The sequence below is a fragment of the Apteryx rowi genome, unplaced genomic scaffold (genome assembly GCF_003343035.1).
Source record: "Apteryx rowi isolate R43461 unplaced genomic scaffold, aptRow1 scaffold_18, whole genome shotgun sequence".
Lineage (NCBI taxonomy): Eukaryota > Metazoa > Chordata > Aves > Apterygiformes > Apterygidae > Apteryx > Apteryx rowi.
This window is the reverse complement of record NW_020448085.1, coordinates 5,498,169-5,516,741: the sequence shown is the minus strand read 5'-3', so window position 1 is coordinate 5,516,741 and position 18,573 is coordinate 5,498,169. Positions and strand designations below refer to the sequence as shown.

At 38.7% G+C, this 18,573-nt stretch overlaps 1 protein-coding gene across 15 annotated transcripts in view; it reads right to left on the bottom strand.

Annotated features, from left to right (window-relative positions):
* Nucleotides 1-2,128: 2,128 nt before the first annotated feature.
* The window catches only part of ZFAND4 (zinc finger AN1-type containing 4), a 37,330-nt gene continuing 20,885 nt past the window's right edge, over nucleotides 2,129-18,573 (bottom strand). For 5 of the 15 annotated variants that reach the window (XM_026061351.1, XM_026061352.1, XM_026061353.1 and 2 more), the window contains 3 exons: nucleotides 18,324-18,378; nucleotides 15,347-15,464; nucleotides 11,145-13,275 (listed from right to left, as the gene is read on the bottom strand). In XM_026061351.1, coding sequence (XP_025917136.1) covers nucleotides 13,140-13,275; nucleotides 15,347-15,464; nucleotides 18,324-18,378 — 309 coding nt within the window. In that variant the 3' untranslated portion in view covers nucleotides 11,145-13,139. Of the gene's footprint in view, nucleotides 3,681-3,864; nucleotides 3,974-7,721; nucleotides 10,287-11,144; nucleotides 13,276-13,968; nucleotides 15,077-15,346; nucleotides 15,465-18,323; nucleotides 18,379-18,573 lie in introns of those variants that run through there. The other 10 variants (XR_003252763.1, XR_003252762.1, XR_003252764.1 and 7 more) reach the window with 10 other exon arrangements.

Sequence of the window (18,573 nt, the reverse complement as noted above, 5' to 3'; positions counted from 1 at the left end):
GCGGCAGCGCCGCGCCGGGCCGCGCCGGGAAACGGGTAACCTCGCCCGCGAACTCCGGTCCGCACCGCAGCCCCGCGGCAGGGGGCTCGGCGCGCCGGCTCCCGCAGCCCGGGGCGGAGCCGCGCGGGGAAGGCACGGCGCTGGGATTCGTGCCAGCACAAGGCTACGTTACCGCATCGTCCCCGATCTTCCTGGGCACCTTCAACCCAAAAAAATCTACGCGTCTTCACAGCTGATAGCATCAGGGCTGAGGAGCTGTGTGCAGCTGGAGAGGAGAAAGAGGAAGGTTTCTCCCGGGTTCAGAAGTAGAGAAGCTGAGTACAAGAGAAGGGAAGTGACTCACCTGAAGCAGTTCGGTGAAAATCAGCAGCAAAGCTAGTGATCGCTGAGTGTCCTGAGCTTTGCTCTCACTCTCACACACACCAGCCACCTCCTACCACAACTTTAAGTGCTGCTGATTTCGGGGGGGGGGGATGGACACTGGCTTGCTGTTTAGCAGAATTAGGGGAGGGGAAAAAAAAACAAACTAACTTTGTGAGGTGCCATTCAATTCTTTTAAAATGTGTGGTATAAGCTTGAAGATGGCTATAAAGGTGTTTGTATAAATTACTCATCTATACATACTGATTTATCAGCAGGAGATTATGTAAGAGAAAGAAAAGGTTCAAGTACTAAAAGAATGCTAAATGGAGTTTGCCCCAGAGCTATATTTGGGTGCTACACTCTGTAGCTATTTTACATTCCATTTTGTAAGTAGTAAACCATAGTGATTTCCCAAAGATGAAAGCTGGTAATACAGATTTGCTGAGATACACTGGAATAGGAAAACTGTACTATAGAGGTGAACTATACAGGGGAAAAAGGCAAAATAAGAGTTACAGGAGAAAATACCAAAGGAGGGATTTACTCCACCCAGAAGTGGTATCACACTTGCAAATAAGTGAAAAAGAACAGGAAGAAAAGCAGTATCGCTAAACTTTTTCAGTCAGTGCAGCACAGCCAAGAAAGCAGATACAACTACGAGAAAAAAAAAAAAAAAGAGAACAAGTAAAGCTCCCGACTTAACATACAAGTTTGTTCATTGAATCTGGTCAAAGTTTTTCATCTCCAGAGTCTGCACTTACATCAATAATTTACAGAACTCCAGGGAGATTACACTTACCCTTGGAGAACAGCAAGAAAAGGGTATAAAATTAGGTAGCCCCTTCTGGTGCAGAGTACAACCACCCCCTACATTTAAACATGTTACAATAGATTTTTAGGGCATAAAGAGGCTGAGCTGAAATTCTATCACTTCTTTTTAGAGCTAGGACAACTTTTCTTTCCACCAGGCATACTTCAGTAGTGAAGGAGCGAGAAGTGCCACCTACAGAGTACACMGCGTGTCTTCCTGGGAGGAGGACGAAGGGGCATCTCTTAAGTCCTATGTAGTCATATGTAGACTTAAGTTAAAAAACAGATACTTAGAAAATATAATTATATCCCCTAATAAGACAGAGTATGGAAATGTGAATATATGATGATAATCATGTCCTGTTTATAGGCAGTCTACTATAACACAGACTTGAAGAGAGAGTCAGCTTCCATTCTCAGCTGTACTGCTAGCTTACCTTGAGGCCACAGTGAAATCTCAGAGACTCTTTTTCCCCCTCCATACTCTCAGTCCCTTTTATGATTGTTTGTTTTGGGATTATTTGTCAGGGTAGGATTGTATCTCACTGTGGGCACAGTATAGCTTACCACAAAGTACAGTATGCCAAACTAGGAAAGGGGCCTGTAGACACAATTGAAATAGAAGTAGAAATTACACAGAAATGCATTTGCACAGAGGGCAGATTTCCAGATAAAGTAGACACAGAACAGGAGCCAGAATGACCAATGTTTAAGCCTGAAATGAAAGGAGCTACAACAAGCCACCAGTACAACTGTGAACACCGTACTGCASAGCTAGGATCAAAGCCTTGGTGCTGAGGTGCACTGTTGTGGGACATCCTCCCTGCATGGCTGACAGCCCTCAGAAGAAAATGCAAACCTAAGGCTTTGCAAATCTTTTCCAACAAAGTTGCAACTAACTAAAAATATGGGAGAAAGAATAAATTTAAGTTGAAAGGCATTAGTCACACAGACACCTTTAATTCTGCTGCTAGGTAGCACTGCCATTGACAATCCCAGTAGGAAGTACAGGAACTTAAAAAAAAAATCACGGAAACAGAACATCTGTTGCTTTGCTGATTAGGTTCTTCCTGTAACATATGCCTAGAAATCCATGTCATGCTTAGCTGAAGATACTGATGGGTCTGCATAAAGATTTGTCCCAATGCCCAGCACACAGGATCTGGACTGTGAGCACAGATGTGGCCTTTACATATGCTTGCTATCAAATATACACACACACACATATATAGTATATATAATAATATATACATATATTTTTATATATTTCAAGTCACAATGAGAGAAGTATCTCTGGGCCCAACAGACTCCAATTCTCCCCAGGAGCAGCACAGATTTCTTACAGTTAAGACTCTGCTTTTCAGAAATACTCCTTTCAGCACGAAGTCTTATGGGGCAGAAACTAATGCTAAAAAATGTGTTGTACAACTCTGCCCTCTTTTCTGCCTTTAGTTATGAAAATACCTATAGCAGTTTTTATGTGGACAAGCATCACTCATTCTTCCCAGATAATAATAAATGATCTTTTTCTTCTACAATATTGGTCTGAGCATCTGCATATTTCCATAGCAACATCACAATAGTTTAGGGGATCACTTCAGAATTCCACAGTGGCTTGGGTCACCAAAGTTATTTAGATTTTTGGGGGAAAATCTGTTCCCTAATATTAATTAAAATGATCTCCACCATATTTTTAATGAGCTGTACCAGTCTCCTATGTAATTGTCTTAAGAAACCGCAACATTTTCTTGCAATTTTTTACACAACAGCATGTAACATTAAATCACTGTAATTAGAATAGCCATTACAGACTGAGGGCTGGAAGCAGCCCTAGACATACTGCAGGGGATGTAGAATGACAGTCTTTATCACACTAATACGAGGTGTTGATGGGAGACTGTAGTTCCCCTAAATCCTTCTAGTTGCTTCAACCCCCCAAAAACCCTTGCAAATAGGCAGGTCAAGCATCTTCATGCACTCAAGTGCATACATACTCATTCATTTCACATGCATGTGTATAACCTATCTGTGGCTATTAATCTTAAATGTAAAGAAGGAAAAAATCAGGCCATAGAACAGGAGATCTATTAAACTAGACAACAACAAGTTAAAGAAAAGAATGCAAGACTGATGACCAGTAAACTAAATCCAGACAGTGCCCCATTGGGCTGCTAGGAACATGCAAGCCTTCCTCTGTATATGTGCTTGCACGCACAAATATGACATGTACAGTGTCAGACAGGACAGGATGTCCTCCCAAGCCTTTTTCTTTGCTAGTTTCTCTCCAGTTCGGCTCAGTTGCTCTACTTCCTTCCACCTGCATATCCTGTGCTGTGTGCTTCTCCATCTGTTCACTCTCTCATACATACACAACTGGCAGAGAGCAGGGGAATTTCTCCAGAAGTTATCTGAAGACCCCTGTTTTATTGAAGATGAGCCCAGAATTCACTCTTTTCTGCATTGTTGCTCTGCTGCTTTCTGCCTATGATAGATGAGTAAAACAAATTCTGATAAGAAAYGGAAAAAAGAGGAACATCAGCAGAAGGTGAAAGGAATTGACATGAATCCAAGCAGGAAGATGGAAGGAAATACAAATAAGGGCTATATCCTTCCTGACCGTTCTTCATTCATACAGAGATAATTCCATGTTCTGAAAGGAGAAAGAAAGAAAAAAAAAAAAAAAGTACTTACCTTTATAGGATCCGGGATTCCTTAAAACTTGTTGTCAATGTGCTGCACACAGCATCAGCTTTAGCTTCCTCTCTAGGATAGGTGGGAGTACCTTTTGCCATTTTCTCCCCTAGAGTATCAAGAAAATTAAATGCATCTCTATTGTCAATTTAAGAGGGAAAATATTTGCTGGGCAAATTTGTATTTTCAAGAATACAGAAAGTTAGTGTTTTCCGGATTCCATCAAGAACAGTAAAGGAACAACTGCCACTTCATTTCTTCACCAGCCCAAAAAAATCAGTGCTGTAATACCAGGAATGTTGAGACATGTGATGACCAAAAGATACTCACTGTTTGAAGACTATATTCTACCCTAGTAAATGGCAACAGTTTAAGAACTGAACACAAGGAGAAATTAGATCATGCATGAGAACTGCATGGCAGGCACCTGAAAGATACTACATACTGAACTGTAAAATAAAGCACTGTACAGCATCAAAAGCACTGAGCCTCTGTTTGCAAGATAGAAGAAAGGAAGTGCAGAAGTGAGGCTACTCATAAAATATATACAGGCAACAGATCCAAAGAGTTGCAGTAAAATAAAAGATTTTTCTTTCTTTGATTAATTTGTCCATGTGAGTTCCATTCTTAGTGACTGGCAAGCAGCAACCCAGCAGAACACACCACTCGGAGTCTGTTTAAACCAAGACTGGTGTGCAGCTTTACCCAGAAAAGCACCAGATTTCACAGCTTGTATCACCTTTAATAAAAACACTGATAGAGCTCCAAGTAGGTGCTTTGCAGACATTTTAACAAGCACACTTCCCAGTGCCTGAAACTTAGCAGATTTTCTTTAGTGTCAGATGCAAGATATAAATTAGCAGTGTAGTAATACATTTTTACTAAAACCTAACCTTGGAAAGTCACTATGATAAGATCATTTGAAAGTCATTTCCGAGACAGAGTGGCATCATGACCATTTGGAAAATAACAAGAGAAAAAAGCATTCCTGCCTCAAACCAAATTGTAACCTGTTTCCCAACACAGCAATGAAAGACCAACGCACACTGTGTAGTCAGTGGACAATGATTGTAGCCAGCCCTACACGTAGCAGGTTTAATCTCATATGGTGCATAACAAACAGGCATAGAGCTACACACCCAAGCAAACTTCAGCAAGTTCTTACGGTCACATGAGAGTGCTTTTGAAGACTGACAAGATTGGATACAGCTTTGAATCTGTCTCAGAGCAGATAAGCTTTTGCAGCCATGGAGCCTAACCCAGGCTCCATATAGAGGTGTTAATAGGTATTTCCTCATTACCAAGCCTCAAAAACTAATAAAAATATCAGCAAATGTAACAAATTGATCTTTTAAGGTTATTTCTCTAGATAGACCTAGTTCTTTAGATATGAGTGAAATGGTTGTAGGGCAACCTGATCAGCAATGTTACAGAGGTCACAGTGCTATAACCTTAACCAAGTGTAAGTCATCTAGCATCCAGATAAAAGGAGGAGTCTGCACCCTAGTCTCTTCTTTGTACACAAACAAATTTAATGTTTGCACAAGGCATGATATGTACCACACTCGGGGGGGAAAAAAGTGAAGCTCAGAGAGAATGGATGAATCTCCAAAGGTCAGGTGGTGCTGCAGCTGGGACTACAGCTCCCTGTTTCCTTCCTCTACTTTGCAAAAAGCAAAAAAGTTTCTTGGACAAGAGGATCTGTTTTGATTAGTCTGCTGTACTTCCAGGTATGCAGTTCAGACTACAGGGGAGTGTACAGAATTAGGTAACTCACCCCTTCCAAGCTCAGAGATGTAGAAGAGGAAAGACATTTGTCCTTGCTGAGCCTACCACCTAGCAGTTGAATTTTCAGACCTCTCTCTCCCCCACTGCAAGAGCTAGATTGCGTTCATCCAACACATAGGCGCAACAAAGGCATAACAATAGCCTGTTTCTGTGTAACAGAACCCAGACAATATCTTCCTCACATGCATGGCTATTTAGGATCATGCTGAACTTCTCAGCTAGACGTTCCCCTTACAGAGCTTTGCTACATTTTCTCCTCAGACTCTCACCAATAGCATTTGTATTCTGTCCCGAGAGAACAGACTAATAATATTAAGCATTTCTATAGAACATTTCTCTAAAGAACTCTGGGCATATTTCCTATTTTACAAGTATTATTTAATCCACATTTTTAGAGGCTTCCATAGTACCAATACCTAGTAAGTGACAGTCACTACCTTGAGCAACTTAAAGCTAAATACACATGACAGAAAAATGGGAACCAGAGAACTTAAGACGACAGAGGAATCTCTGTAAGTATCCTGCAAAATTAGAGAAGGTTCAGAGAAGCACAATGAGCACAGTTAAGGCCCTAGAACAGCAAAGACAGTGAAGAGATTGGAATTGTTACCATAAAAAGGAGATGAATAAGAGGAAACGTGATACAAATACAGAACATACTGAACGTTTCAGAGACACTGTTCTCTCTCATAACACTATGGAAAAAAAATGTTAGGAAATTCAAAACTACAGTAAAATAAGATGCTTTTCACACTACATATAATTGGTCTGTGCAACTCACATCTTAGTAACTGAAACCAAATTTATCAAGATTTAAGAATAATATTAGACCTTCATGAACATCCRACTTAATATCATATTGTATGCAAAGATATTAAGTTCTTCATAATTCAGACCAGTCACTAGCATCAGARATAAGACCCAGTGTTGAAATCGGGTTACTGCACACTTGGTTACTGAAGAATTCTTGAGCCTTCCTCTGAAGAATCGGTTACCAACCACTCTTGGAGACAGATGCTGGACTGRATGGTTCTCTAGTTGATCCACTTAATTTAGTGAGTCCTGTGTTCCCACTAAAGTAAACTACCTATGATGACTGACAACACAGGCAATACTAAGAAGAAATCCTGTCACCCAACTCTCACTCTCAACACTGTAACTAAAACCAAAGATAAAGTTCCAGCACTTGACCTCAGTACAAACTGGGTTCACACAAAATAAATCCACAGTCTAGCGTTCAAACAATTTCAGTTCAAGCAGAAGGAGAAGACTGTCTACACATACACTGTATGGAGAAAAAGGAAAGAAGAAACTTCACTGTTCCTTCAGGGTTTTTTTTAAATCATACTTTGTTTTAAAAAAAAAAAAAAAAAAAAAGAGAGAGAGAGAGAGAAAGAGAAGCCAGGGTATTTTGAAATCTTTGATTTTTCCTTTTAGGCAACATTAGTTTTTTTTATTTCCAACTCTTTAACCCTTGTAATCATGTACCAAGTAAATTAAACTGTTTTAGTGATTAGATTTTGTTTTGAATTTCTGATGTTGAGCAGAACACCTAATTTCATTAACAATTCATGATCCAGCTGTGATTAGAATACATAATCCTTACATAATGATATATAGTAATTGGCTACACTGAAAACTGGATTAAAAAGAATTGAAAACAGCCTTAAAGGTGGTTTAGTTGTAAATTTCTATTGCTGAAGACCTGTAAAGCTTCTCAAATGGCAGGGCCAGAAAGGAAAAGTAGTAAGGGGGACCAGTTTGTCTGAGCAGTTGTTTATATACACTCCTCATATACACTGAATTTATCCTTTCATATCCTCATCCTCTTTTCATAAAGCAAAGATAGTAACAGTTATCTCTTTACACTATGCAGTTAGGGGAACAGGTAATATTTCTTACTACGCATATAGCATCCAGCTATCCAGCATCCATTAGCTAGCAGACCCCACTGAAATTCACACTTGCGGGATGGGTGGGTGGGGAGAAATAGAGGGCAGCTCTCTTTCCCTGCACATTAAGATTATCTAACAGTTTTCATTATTAAAAATATATATATATATGCATACAAGCATGTATTTTTGAGGCATCCTTTCACTGAGTTTTTTGAGCAACTTTGGAATAAGGCAAAGGCAAGGAATGCACACTACTGCTGAGCTCCTCAGATCTGTTGAGACCAAGCTGAATAGAAGTTATTAAAAACAAGCAAAAAAAAATCACCGTTTTCCATATCTATAGTTTTCTTTGTAAATCTCATTATCAAAAACAAAACTTTCCCATTCCTAATGCATCCACTGCCCCCTGGTGTCTCCCCTCTGCAGCTTCACACAGAAAGCTAACAACTAGGCAGGTTCTCTGCCAGAAAGTCCACATTTAAGAGGAAAGTTACACTCCAGATCAGCAGACTGCAGTTTTAGTTGCAGTTCTTTTGCAGATTGATGCTTATAGTAATTTCTGAAAAATATCAAATTACTAAACAAGCCTTATTCTAGTAAGAGACTGAAGAACAAATGAAACCGATGTCTTACACCGAACATTGCAAGCCCAAATTCCTTCAAATTAGCCAGTGCCAACCAATTAAATTGAAGTCCACTTCAGTCTGAGAAGACTGTTACAGTAATAGTTGTTTTCCTCTTTTATGCAAACTTCTGTGCATGTGCTTTTAAATAGCTGGTTATGCAGGGATGGAAATTTTTTTGATAAAAAATATTAAATAGGAAAGGCAAAACAGGAGCTAAAATACTTGCCATCAAATATGCACACTATGACCATAAAAGAACTTAGAGCCAAAGCCACATGGTCACACTGGCAAGATCGATAAAGCAACCCAAACATACTGGCTTATATATGGATTCATTCTGCTGAAAAAGCTGGAAGAGGCAGAGGATGACACAGAAAAGCTGGGAACACAAAGCCTCCAACTCACTGAGTGTGTGTGAGGTAGGAAGGAAGACTGGCTGGAATAAGCAGAACCTACTTAAGCTACGGACAGAGATTCATGTATTGGTAAAGCAAGACACACACTGAATTCTGCAGTTTTCTTAAATTGTGCATTCATTTTGACCTATTCGACTGCTTTGAAACAACAGCCTTTGAGATGCAGCCAGCAGCCCTAAGAGAAACTCATTACAATTGGGTTTCATATTCATGGAATTAGCTGCAGGAAAGGACTCAGGCCAAGGAGCCAATCCATGTGTGGTTGGATGACATGATTTCACCTTTTGAGAAATACACAGAACATCTGTCACATCACTCATGAAAGGCTTTCGAAGGCTTTGAAGTGCAACTTGTCCTTTAACCACACAATCACCTTAGGGAAACTCTTATCAAACAGAGGGATTCCTCAAGAATCCTATAGGATCTCAGAGGGTCCCAAGAGCTAATGACAAGAGCTAAAGCAGAGGACCCCCTTCTTGAACCCGTTGCTGTAAACATTAATAAAAAGGGTGTGGTAGATTTTCATCAAGAGAGAAGTAAGGCAAACATTCACCTTACAACAAACAGAGCGATGGGGGAGAAGGACAAAGACCAGCCTGCCAAGCTACTTTGTCCAAGACAGCTACCTGTCCTGGTCAGGTATCTATGTTTCACTGCTGAGGAAATAAAGACAATTAGGAATATAAAATAGGTCAAAACCAGTAACAGTCCAAGCATCATTAGAAATAGATCGTTCTGTCCCTGTTTTGTAGGTATGTTTGACTGGTTTATCCTCAATCTGCTCTCAGGCTGGTTTCTCCACCGACATCTAGTGGCCCCTGCTGTACCATAATGTGCCATGGTTGAAACAACCCCTGTTATCTTTTAAACAATCGCTCTTTTCTGGAAAAAAAATAAAAAGTAGATAGAACATTTCTGATTAACTGAAAAGTTTTGCATGCAAAAATCTTTTATCTGTATATTTGCTCATTGAGCATAGGGAAAAGGCAATAATAAAATAATGCTGTGAAAAGGAATATCCTTTTACCCATGCACAGATAAACTTGCAGCATTCAATGGTACATATAACTAACCTTTGAAAGACCAAACATAAACTAGGAATTGAAACCAGCTAAAAAAACAGGAGGCTTTTTGGGGAAATATCTGTTGAGAAAGTGAAGAATTACAGTTTTACACATTAAAAACAAAGTGTTATTGCCCACAGAATCCCAATGGCTCTAAGGCTCTAACACACTCACTTCACAAGAAACAGTCTAAGTTCATCTCTATATTAAGCGGATCCTCTTTTTTTTAAATAATCATCTTTAAACAGGACAATAACTACAAAAAGAAAATTACTTTCTCTCATTCTTTTTCCCCCAGCACTCCAACCATGGCAAACATTTCAAGACAACCCCCAATTAAAATCAGGGTAAAAACTACAGTAATCAGAAACAGTGCAGGCTCACACAACTGTCCCATGGCTGCACATGGCTTTCCTAGTCACACAGATGTCCTCACATCAGCAGAGAGTGGCTCAGTACCAACACAGACACCAGAGAAAATCTCAAATGCAGTTCAAGATGAACTTGAGTAATACAAAATTTGGAAAAACATGAGTCGGCAGTAGTACAAGCAACTCCCTGTAGATACAAGCAGCTCCAACCCACAAGTCACATCCAGCAGGCAGTGCCCCCTGTTAGGAAAGTTGAAAGCACCTGAAAGAAAGAAAGAAGAAAAAAAAAGTATTTATCTGATGTCTGAAAAAGATAGAAATACTTCCTTTTTATAATATAAAGCATTAACAATCCTAGCCTTATCTACCACTGAAGTCTGTTAATAGAAGGCATTAGTACAATTACATCCCAAGGGGTTGAAAGCTGAACAGAGATGGGTATTGCAAGCACACAGGTTTTTATCACCGCTGCCTTCTAAAGATTTCAGAGAAAGGAAATCTTTTATTCAAGATCCAAGAACACTTTTGACCCCTGTGTGAAGCTTATCAACTTTACACAAGAATCCTGGAGATCATTCAACAGCAGATCAGCCTGGTTAAACCTCCTCACAGCTCCTCAGATAACATTTAAAAAAAACAAAAGCAATGAACAAAAAAGAAAAAAACATGCAAAAGAATTATTCAAAAAGGAAGTAGAAGAGCACACACCAAAGTCATTGTTAAGCTTCCACTATGTAAATGCTTTATGATACAATCTAAATATGTGAACAAATGCACAAAAGCTAAACATTTGTCTACAGCAGATGCATAGCACCACAAAGCACTGACTAATACTCAGAAAACCAAATTGTTAAGGTAAGTTTACACAGTAAACAGTAATTAACCCATAGCACAATCTAACACAGGATTTGTCAAAACCTTCTAGCATATAAATCAGCAACTAAAACATTAATTACAGACCTAAGTGCTCTTAGGGCTGTTCCACTTTCTGAAAATAACAGCATCTGTCATACAGTACTGAAGATCAGAACAAAACCTGAAGATTTATGCATAAGAAATGCCTGTATCAGGTATAATAAAAATGAGGTGTAATAAAAGTAATAAGCTACATGCATAGAAATTACAGATTACTATATTGTATTCTCTGAAAAATATGGTTGCACACTTCAGAGTAGAATTATACATACATAGAAAGGGAAAGTTACAAACGGAGTAGAGATTCAACTTAGACACTCTGGCACAAATTTCAATTATGCAGCTTTAGTAAAATTTTAGTACAGCCATTCTAATGCACTGCAAAACAATTTCCAGTCAATTACACTTAACAAAATGAGATTAATTTATGAGAGCCTATATTATTTTAATTCCACTTCCTACAAGAGCCAACTTTGTTTTCAAAGACCCCAATAACTCTGGCTTAGAAAGCTGCTGAGCCACAAGTCACTTATGGCTGGAAAATCATCGCTATGTTTGCCCTGTTTCTTATTCTTTTCCTTTGGCATCAGTTATTGTCACCTGTATTGAAGATACAATAAAAACTATAGGCATTAGGGTCATCACTGAGAATCCCAAGGAGTTTAAGAAGTTGCAAGTGGCCTACACAAAAAGGATTTTTCTCCAAGGATGAGAATTCTTTAAGTTACTATTTTATCTTTCATTGATCCTTTTCCTTTATTGGCCCAACTTTTAACTGCCATGTACATCAGCTGCTACTCTCTGGCTGGAATGCAGCATACAACATTTTAATACCACAACCAACTAAGCAGTTGAGGAATCTGGCAAAAAAGGGGATAAGTTGCAGCAAGGTTTTCAGTTTAAAAGTAACATAACATTTAAGTGTTTAGATGTAATGCGGAGTTTTGTTTTAAAGTGTATTCAGAATAGAACATCTCAGGCAGCATATCATCTGTGGAGATTTTATATGCTTAAAGAAATGAAAGGTTTTCAATCATTATTCCTACAACAACCACTTTCTCCAATAGCTACATGCTCTTTCAGACTCTCTCAGGCAAGTACTGAACTGCTTTTGTACAGTATCAGCTGGAGATGATAAAGGCTACAGGTTAATACATGCCATTCATTGAACACCCATTTTGCCTTTGCTAGTACATCTGCAAGACTTCAGAAGGTTTATTTAAAGCCCACAGTATTGGTCACACTGTTCCTGATGAAGCGGGTGGAAGTTTTACCACTGACTTCAGTGGGAGCAGAGATGACTCAATGCTTTTGAAAAAACAAAAATCCCTTCCCCCTCCCCCCTACAAATAACAAAATCCAAATCTTAATTAGGAGCATGCTGTAAAATAGGAAGAGTTATTTTGTGCATTTATTGTAAGAGCATAAACCAAAATAAAATTTAATATTTATTAGAATTTCTTCCAGTAACAGCATTCAACATCTTAACAAACCAAGTTGTGAAGTCTTAAAAAATCTAGGATTACAAAAAAAGTTAAAATAAATTGTTCCTTGTATTTAATGGCAACAAAGGGGAAATTTTCTATTTAAAAAAACTTGCCCTATAAACAGTATTATTTTAAGAAAGTGTGATTAACATGATATGTCATTTTCAGAATGGATACACAGCATATGAACACCAATCTGAATGGAACAGAGGGACAGAATGCACTACCCCTTGAAGGTCTCAACAGGCTGTTTGAAGAAAAGGGAGGGAAGAAAATCTTTCTAGTGAAATAACTTAAAAATCCCACGCAATGGACAAAACGCAAGAGTACAGAAGACATTACATGACACCCTCATTACAGCACCCCCTCAAGTCTGGTTACAGTAAATAAAGTTAGTAAAGTGCATCTTTTAAAGACTTGTCTAGTGAAATAGCTTTCCAAATATAAAACACTTAACACAAGACGTGCAGTAACAGTTAAATCATAGTGTAAGTTTTTAAAAACTATCTTCAGCTTTTCATTCACTAAAGAAGAAAAGCGTTAACTGCAGTAGTGTTCACATTATTCTTCAACAGGATGCATCCTCATGTGCTTTTGTTACTTGGCAAATCTTTAGATATGGAGCAGGGCAAAATTATGCAGTTTAAGCAAGTGCTTCTCTGAATGTAATACAACTCTTCAATGGCAGAAYGGCCACATGCAGCACAACCATGTTAGATTTTGGGAAGCTTTGGTGCACTAACGACGGGATTGGTCTCCTGCAAATACCTTCGCCCTGCACTCTTATAGTCGTAGGTGCAGGCGTGAGTCTCTGCATAGCGGTGAGTTCCACAGAAGTTGTTTCCACATCTGAAGAATCAAGAATATTAGATGTTACAAGCTTTTCTCTCGCTGACATGCCGGGAGCCCTTTGGCTTAATCATGTCTTGTTTATTTAACATAACTGTTTGGATTCTAATCATTCTTGACTGATAACATTAACTGGTGGGGTAATCACTATGACATTTTTGTCACTGAATGCTACAGTTCTGACCCAACAGTCTCTTCAGCTAGGAAGTTAAGCAAGACTGGTACTCCTGGAATCAGCTAATCAGGATTGCAAACAGTTATAAAGGAAGAACGATGGGCTTGCTTTGTTGTTGGGCCTTTTTGGGGGGTGGGGGGCAAGATCTCACACAACACCAATAGGCAGAATTCAGTGGACAAATACACAGATCTAAAATAATGGCATTGGGTGAAATCAACATAATGCATTTTAATTAAGAAACCCACATCATTCAGAGCACCAAGACAGATGTTCAGTTCAGCACTGATTTCTGCCTGAAATAAACTCAAATTAGTAATTATAGACTTAGTCAGCTGTAAAGATAGATGAACTGATTCTAGGAAACATGACTGTTGTCCTCCATGACTGGATAAGGGTGCATGTCTCCAGTATCAGTTGCAAATTCAATGAGTTAGGATTATGATTTTGCCTTCTAATCTGACAACTTGCCACAGATACAACTCCTAACAAGAGAAAGGACAACATATACATTGTACCTGATCCGAACAAGTGCTTGAAGGGGAGACCAATATTAGTGTCCTGTTGCCTGAAGTCATTTGACATAGTTGCTTCTTGCCAGTTCAGCAATGACATAACTCAGAATTCTCTTCAAACGGGTTGACAATAGCTCATCCCAACTACTGTCACATTATAGACTATAATGATCCTCTATTTATCTATCTGGGTTCATAAAACTTCACAGCTGTTCCTGAGGCTTGTGTATCTGGTAACAAATCTGCTTTACTTTGGTTCTTGGTCTTGTAATTGTTGTCTCTCTATTACAACTGTATTTCTTACTTGGTTGATGTTCCATTGTAGTAAAAGGTTACATGGTTGCTCCTTTTGAAACTAGAATGCTGCTATTCTTGGAGATGCATGATTTTCCCCCTTTTCTGTGCTTCATTTTTAACCATAACAAATCTGCTTTATTTCTAGAAAAACCTCACAGCTATTTGCTCAGTAGAGAAGTGTGTAATGTCCAAAATTGTTACAAAAATCAAAGAGTCGGCAAGGAGGCAGAACCTCACCCTGCAATTCTCCACCACAGTTCCCCAATGGAAGGACTCTTGTTCAGTTTTGCTGATGATTGACATGAACCCAGATCAGTTTCAAAGATAGCTCTCAGTGCAGCAGTTCCCAACCTTTATTAGCTCATGGGAAATGATACCAAGAAAAAGAACATGTTGTGGAAACACTGTACTTTGAGAAAAAGGGAAAGTACTTTGTTTTAAATCTCCAGTGACCACTAGTAGCAGCAAGTCTCAAGGACAATATGTTGTCAGCAAGCCATGATTTGGGGGACCAGTACACTAGGGTTCTGCTTTTGAGGTACTCTAGAAGCTCAAAGGTGACTGCACTTTCACAAGAACTGGAACACAYTGATCAATAAATTGTCAAATATAAACTCATAAGAGGTAATCACAAACTGTGCAGACATGTAATAACAGGGCCAAATCTGAGGTAGGTTTTCTTAAAAACCGCAACAAAAAAGTCATTCCTCAAGTTCCTACAGATTCATGTTCTGCAAAGTTTCTCAACAATAATTAAATTCTTTAAACAAGTTCTCCCCACACAAGTCTTCTATATTACATCATTTCTCTCTGTCTTAAAAAAAAAAAAAAAAAAAAAAAAGTTCACCATTTCCTGACACCTTGCATTTCTTGATTTTTCCTGGCACAATGTACACCTCAACAGCAGAACAGGTACAACATTCCTGAATCTTATTTCTTGGAATTTTGCTGAACTGCGAATCACAAACAATTTGAAAGCTGCTTTTTGATTTGCTACACTTAAGGAATACCATGCAGCATAGAAAACCTTTTGATTAATCCAGCTATCCATTTTAAACAACAGCTGGTTATATACTCAGCCTACCTGCACTCATAGCTGGTTGCCAATCCAGTTTTCTTGCCACAAAGAAAGCAATGCTTTGTAATTTTCTTTTTTGCTTGAATTGAGCCATTCACAGGTGGAAGATGGGTTGCTTCACCTGCTTTTAGAGGTAGAAACAGCAAAGAAATTTTATTTATTCCTGGCCATAAACTAGTTAAATGTTATCTTTTGAAATCCAGATTCATTTTGTATTTCTTAGGATACTTCAGGTGGGTCCCCCAGGCCTAAAGAGAGAAGGAAAACAAAACAAACAAAAAAAACCCGAAGCCAAAACAGAAAACACACCTCAAGCCTAACACCACCTTTAGAAGAGGCAGCAGGATGTGAGACTTGGACACATTGTTTTTGACATCTGTTAAAAATTCACATTAATGAAAAGTTACAGAAGAAGTCAAAAAACATCTCCTAATGCTTCATAAATGCAAAGTAAAAATACATGTGATTGGGAAAGCACTGCCAAATAAAGTTTGCCAAATAAATACAGCAACATTTTAAAAATCTTGTTAGCACTCTGTAATGCAAGAAAAGCACATTATTARACTACAGGCCTCTGTTTAGTTGTGTGGTTTCATAGCGCATTTTGCAGATGTTTGAGAGTTCTGTACTTGACAAAAAATTATCTTCCTTTCTTTTTTTGCCCTATAATTCTTGGCTCTCCCTTTATCTTTAGAGGGTATGTAAAGAAAAGGCACTTGCCCTCCTTCTGCACAAAGCAGGTCTTAGTCCACAACTTGATCATTCATCCTTACCACATCGTAGGATACTGAAAATAAGCCACACACACTCTTGAACATTTTTTCAGTGCTTCTACCACTATATTGTCAGGATGCTCCCAGAAAAATGACCTGGGTTGAGAARAATTCTTTGTCCAGCACACCTTTGGTCCTAATAGTCATTTCTCAGCTGAGATACAGCAGGCTACATTCAGTAATAACACCAGACAGTCACTTCACATTACAGCCATCACTACTGATCAGTGCTATCCCACTGCTATCTAGCGTGGAGACTTCCAGACAATGTTTGTCCATGCTATCAATTTCATCATCTAAAAGCATACTATATCCAAAGCATCAGCTGGTGTAATTTGTGAGGAAGAGGRAGACTGAAGACAGTCCCCACTGTGGGCCATATCTAAGCATATAATACATCTGTTCTCACATTTACAGTCCCTACAGCAATTACAAAAGAAAGTAACTAAAAATAAATCAAGGTCTTCAATGACAAACTAAATTTTCCCCTTGGCCAGTTATACAAGAGATCATTACCAGCCACCTTTCTCCCCAAAGCCTGCACGATATAACAATATCTACTTTGCTGTTCTGATGTCTAGAACTTTTTGGAAAATATATTTTTGTCTAACCTAAATACCACTGAAATGAAACAGATTATAGAAAGGGGGGCTTTCCCACAATGCAGACAGGGCTATTATGGTATCATCTCATTTCCCACAGAGTAGGTACAGAGAGACCTGCTTATTAATACTGATTGTTAATTCAAAGCTGCACCCTCAGTTGTGAAAGGAAGGCCACTATTTAGCAGCTTTTGCTCTTAAACCATTACAATACCATCAAATTTGCTGTTGCAGTTGCTATACGAGGAAGATCTATCTTCTAGCTGATTCTCTATGCCTGGATCTTAAGATCCTGGAATGCATGCGTCTCTTTTGCTAAAGTCATGCAAAAAGAAGAAAAATTCTGCAAATTGCAAGTCAAAGGTGTGAAGGAGAAAACAGGTTGATCATGCAGAGAATCCTTAAGCAGATGCTTTCGGTCACTGTCTTCAGTAACTCCTGTAGTAAGCCAGACCTCTTGGAGCTGCCTACAGGCCTTAGCCACTGCCTCTGGACTTATGCTGCAGCTCCGAAAATTACCAAACCAGCAATACTTCAACCATCCCAAAAGCAACATTCTCACTGCCTAGGATGATTTGCCCACTACAGAAAAGACTGCAAGACCTAAAGTCCATAGTCATCTTGACACTAATGAGCCAAGAAAACAGTTTTCAGAAGATGCAGAAGACAAGCAAACCATTGTGTTTGCCAAGGCAACACAGGCACACTGGGGTGTGGCGGGGGGGAAATTTGTCAAGACTCAGAAAGTATGTTACAGCTTTTCTTAAGCACACTTCCAAATACAGCCAGGAAAGTTATTTTCTCAGCCGCTGTTTGAAAAAATACCTTCCAGGGAAGAGGCAGGAGCTACATCCCCTGAATTATGTACTGCATTCTTAAAGAGCTAATACAGCCTAGACTCGCGATCAATTAAAGCAACACTAGCTGGCAATACTCTTCTGCCCTTTTCCTAACATAAGGCAACTTACATGGATTAAGAGTTTTAGAAATATTTATCTTGACAGTTTAATTCTTCCTGAAAGAATTATCACACAAGAAACTCATATTTAGGYACAACACATCCACTTTCAGTAGATGTCAAGCACTAAGCACTCCACAGTTACCAGGGTAGGAAGAATGATGTGCGCCCCAAAAACTACTGATACAGTTTCAATTTTTTCCTAATCTTCGGCATCGCTGCCTTTACTGCATCGTCCCTGCTTTCCTTTTGCCAAATTCTTTATGCTCAGACTTCAGCCCTAAAGACAATACTACTAATGAAAGCAGTCCCTCTGATTTTAGTATAYACAGAAGTATTCGCAGAACTCGTGGAAACTTCAGAGCAGAAGGTCATGTTTATCTCTATGGATGACATGTAGGATTCATTAACTATTAATAATAAAAGCTAGGAGAGAGAGTCACAGTAAAGTCTACCTAAGATCAGGATGAAATCTGTATGTTAAAGAATTGCTTAAACTATTAAAGGTTAATACCATGTTATAAAAGTGTAATACAGCAAGGACTTCAAAAAACACATACATTACAAAAATAGGATTCTTGCCCTCTATGTATTTGATAAATCACGAAAGATTTAAGAGTCATCTTCAATTATTAAGTTACATTACTTACCTACTCTCTTCCCTACAGCTGCAGCACTTCCATTCATTCCAAGCCCATGTGCAGACTAAAAAAAAATAAAATAAAATAAATAAGATTTTCACAAGAAAATTACTAGCAGATGGGAATCACATAAAAGATTAGGCAGTCCGATATCAGCTTGTTTGAAACCAATGTTTTATCAGTCAATGTACTTACGAAGAGAGTCCAAGACTTTTGTACAAGAAATTAAAATTCAACAATACAAAGTTGTGCTCAAAAT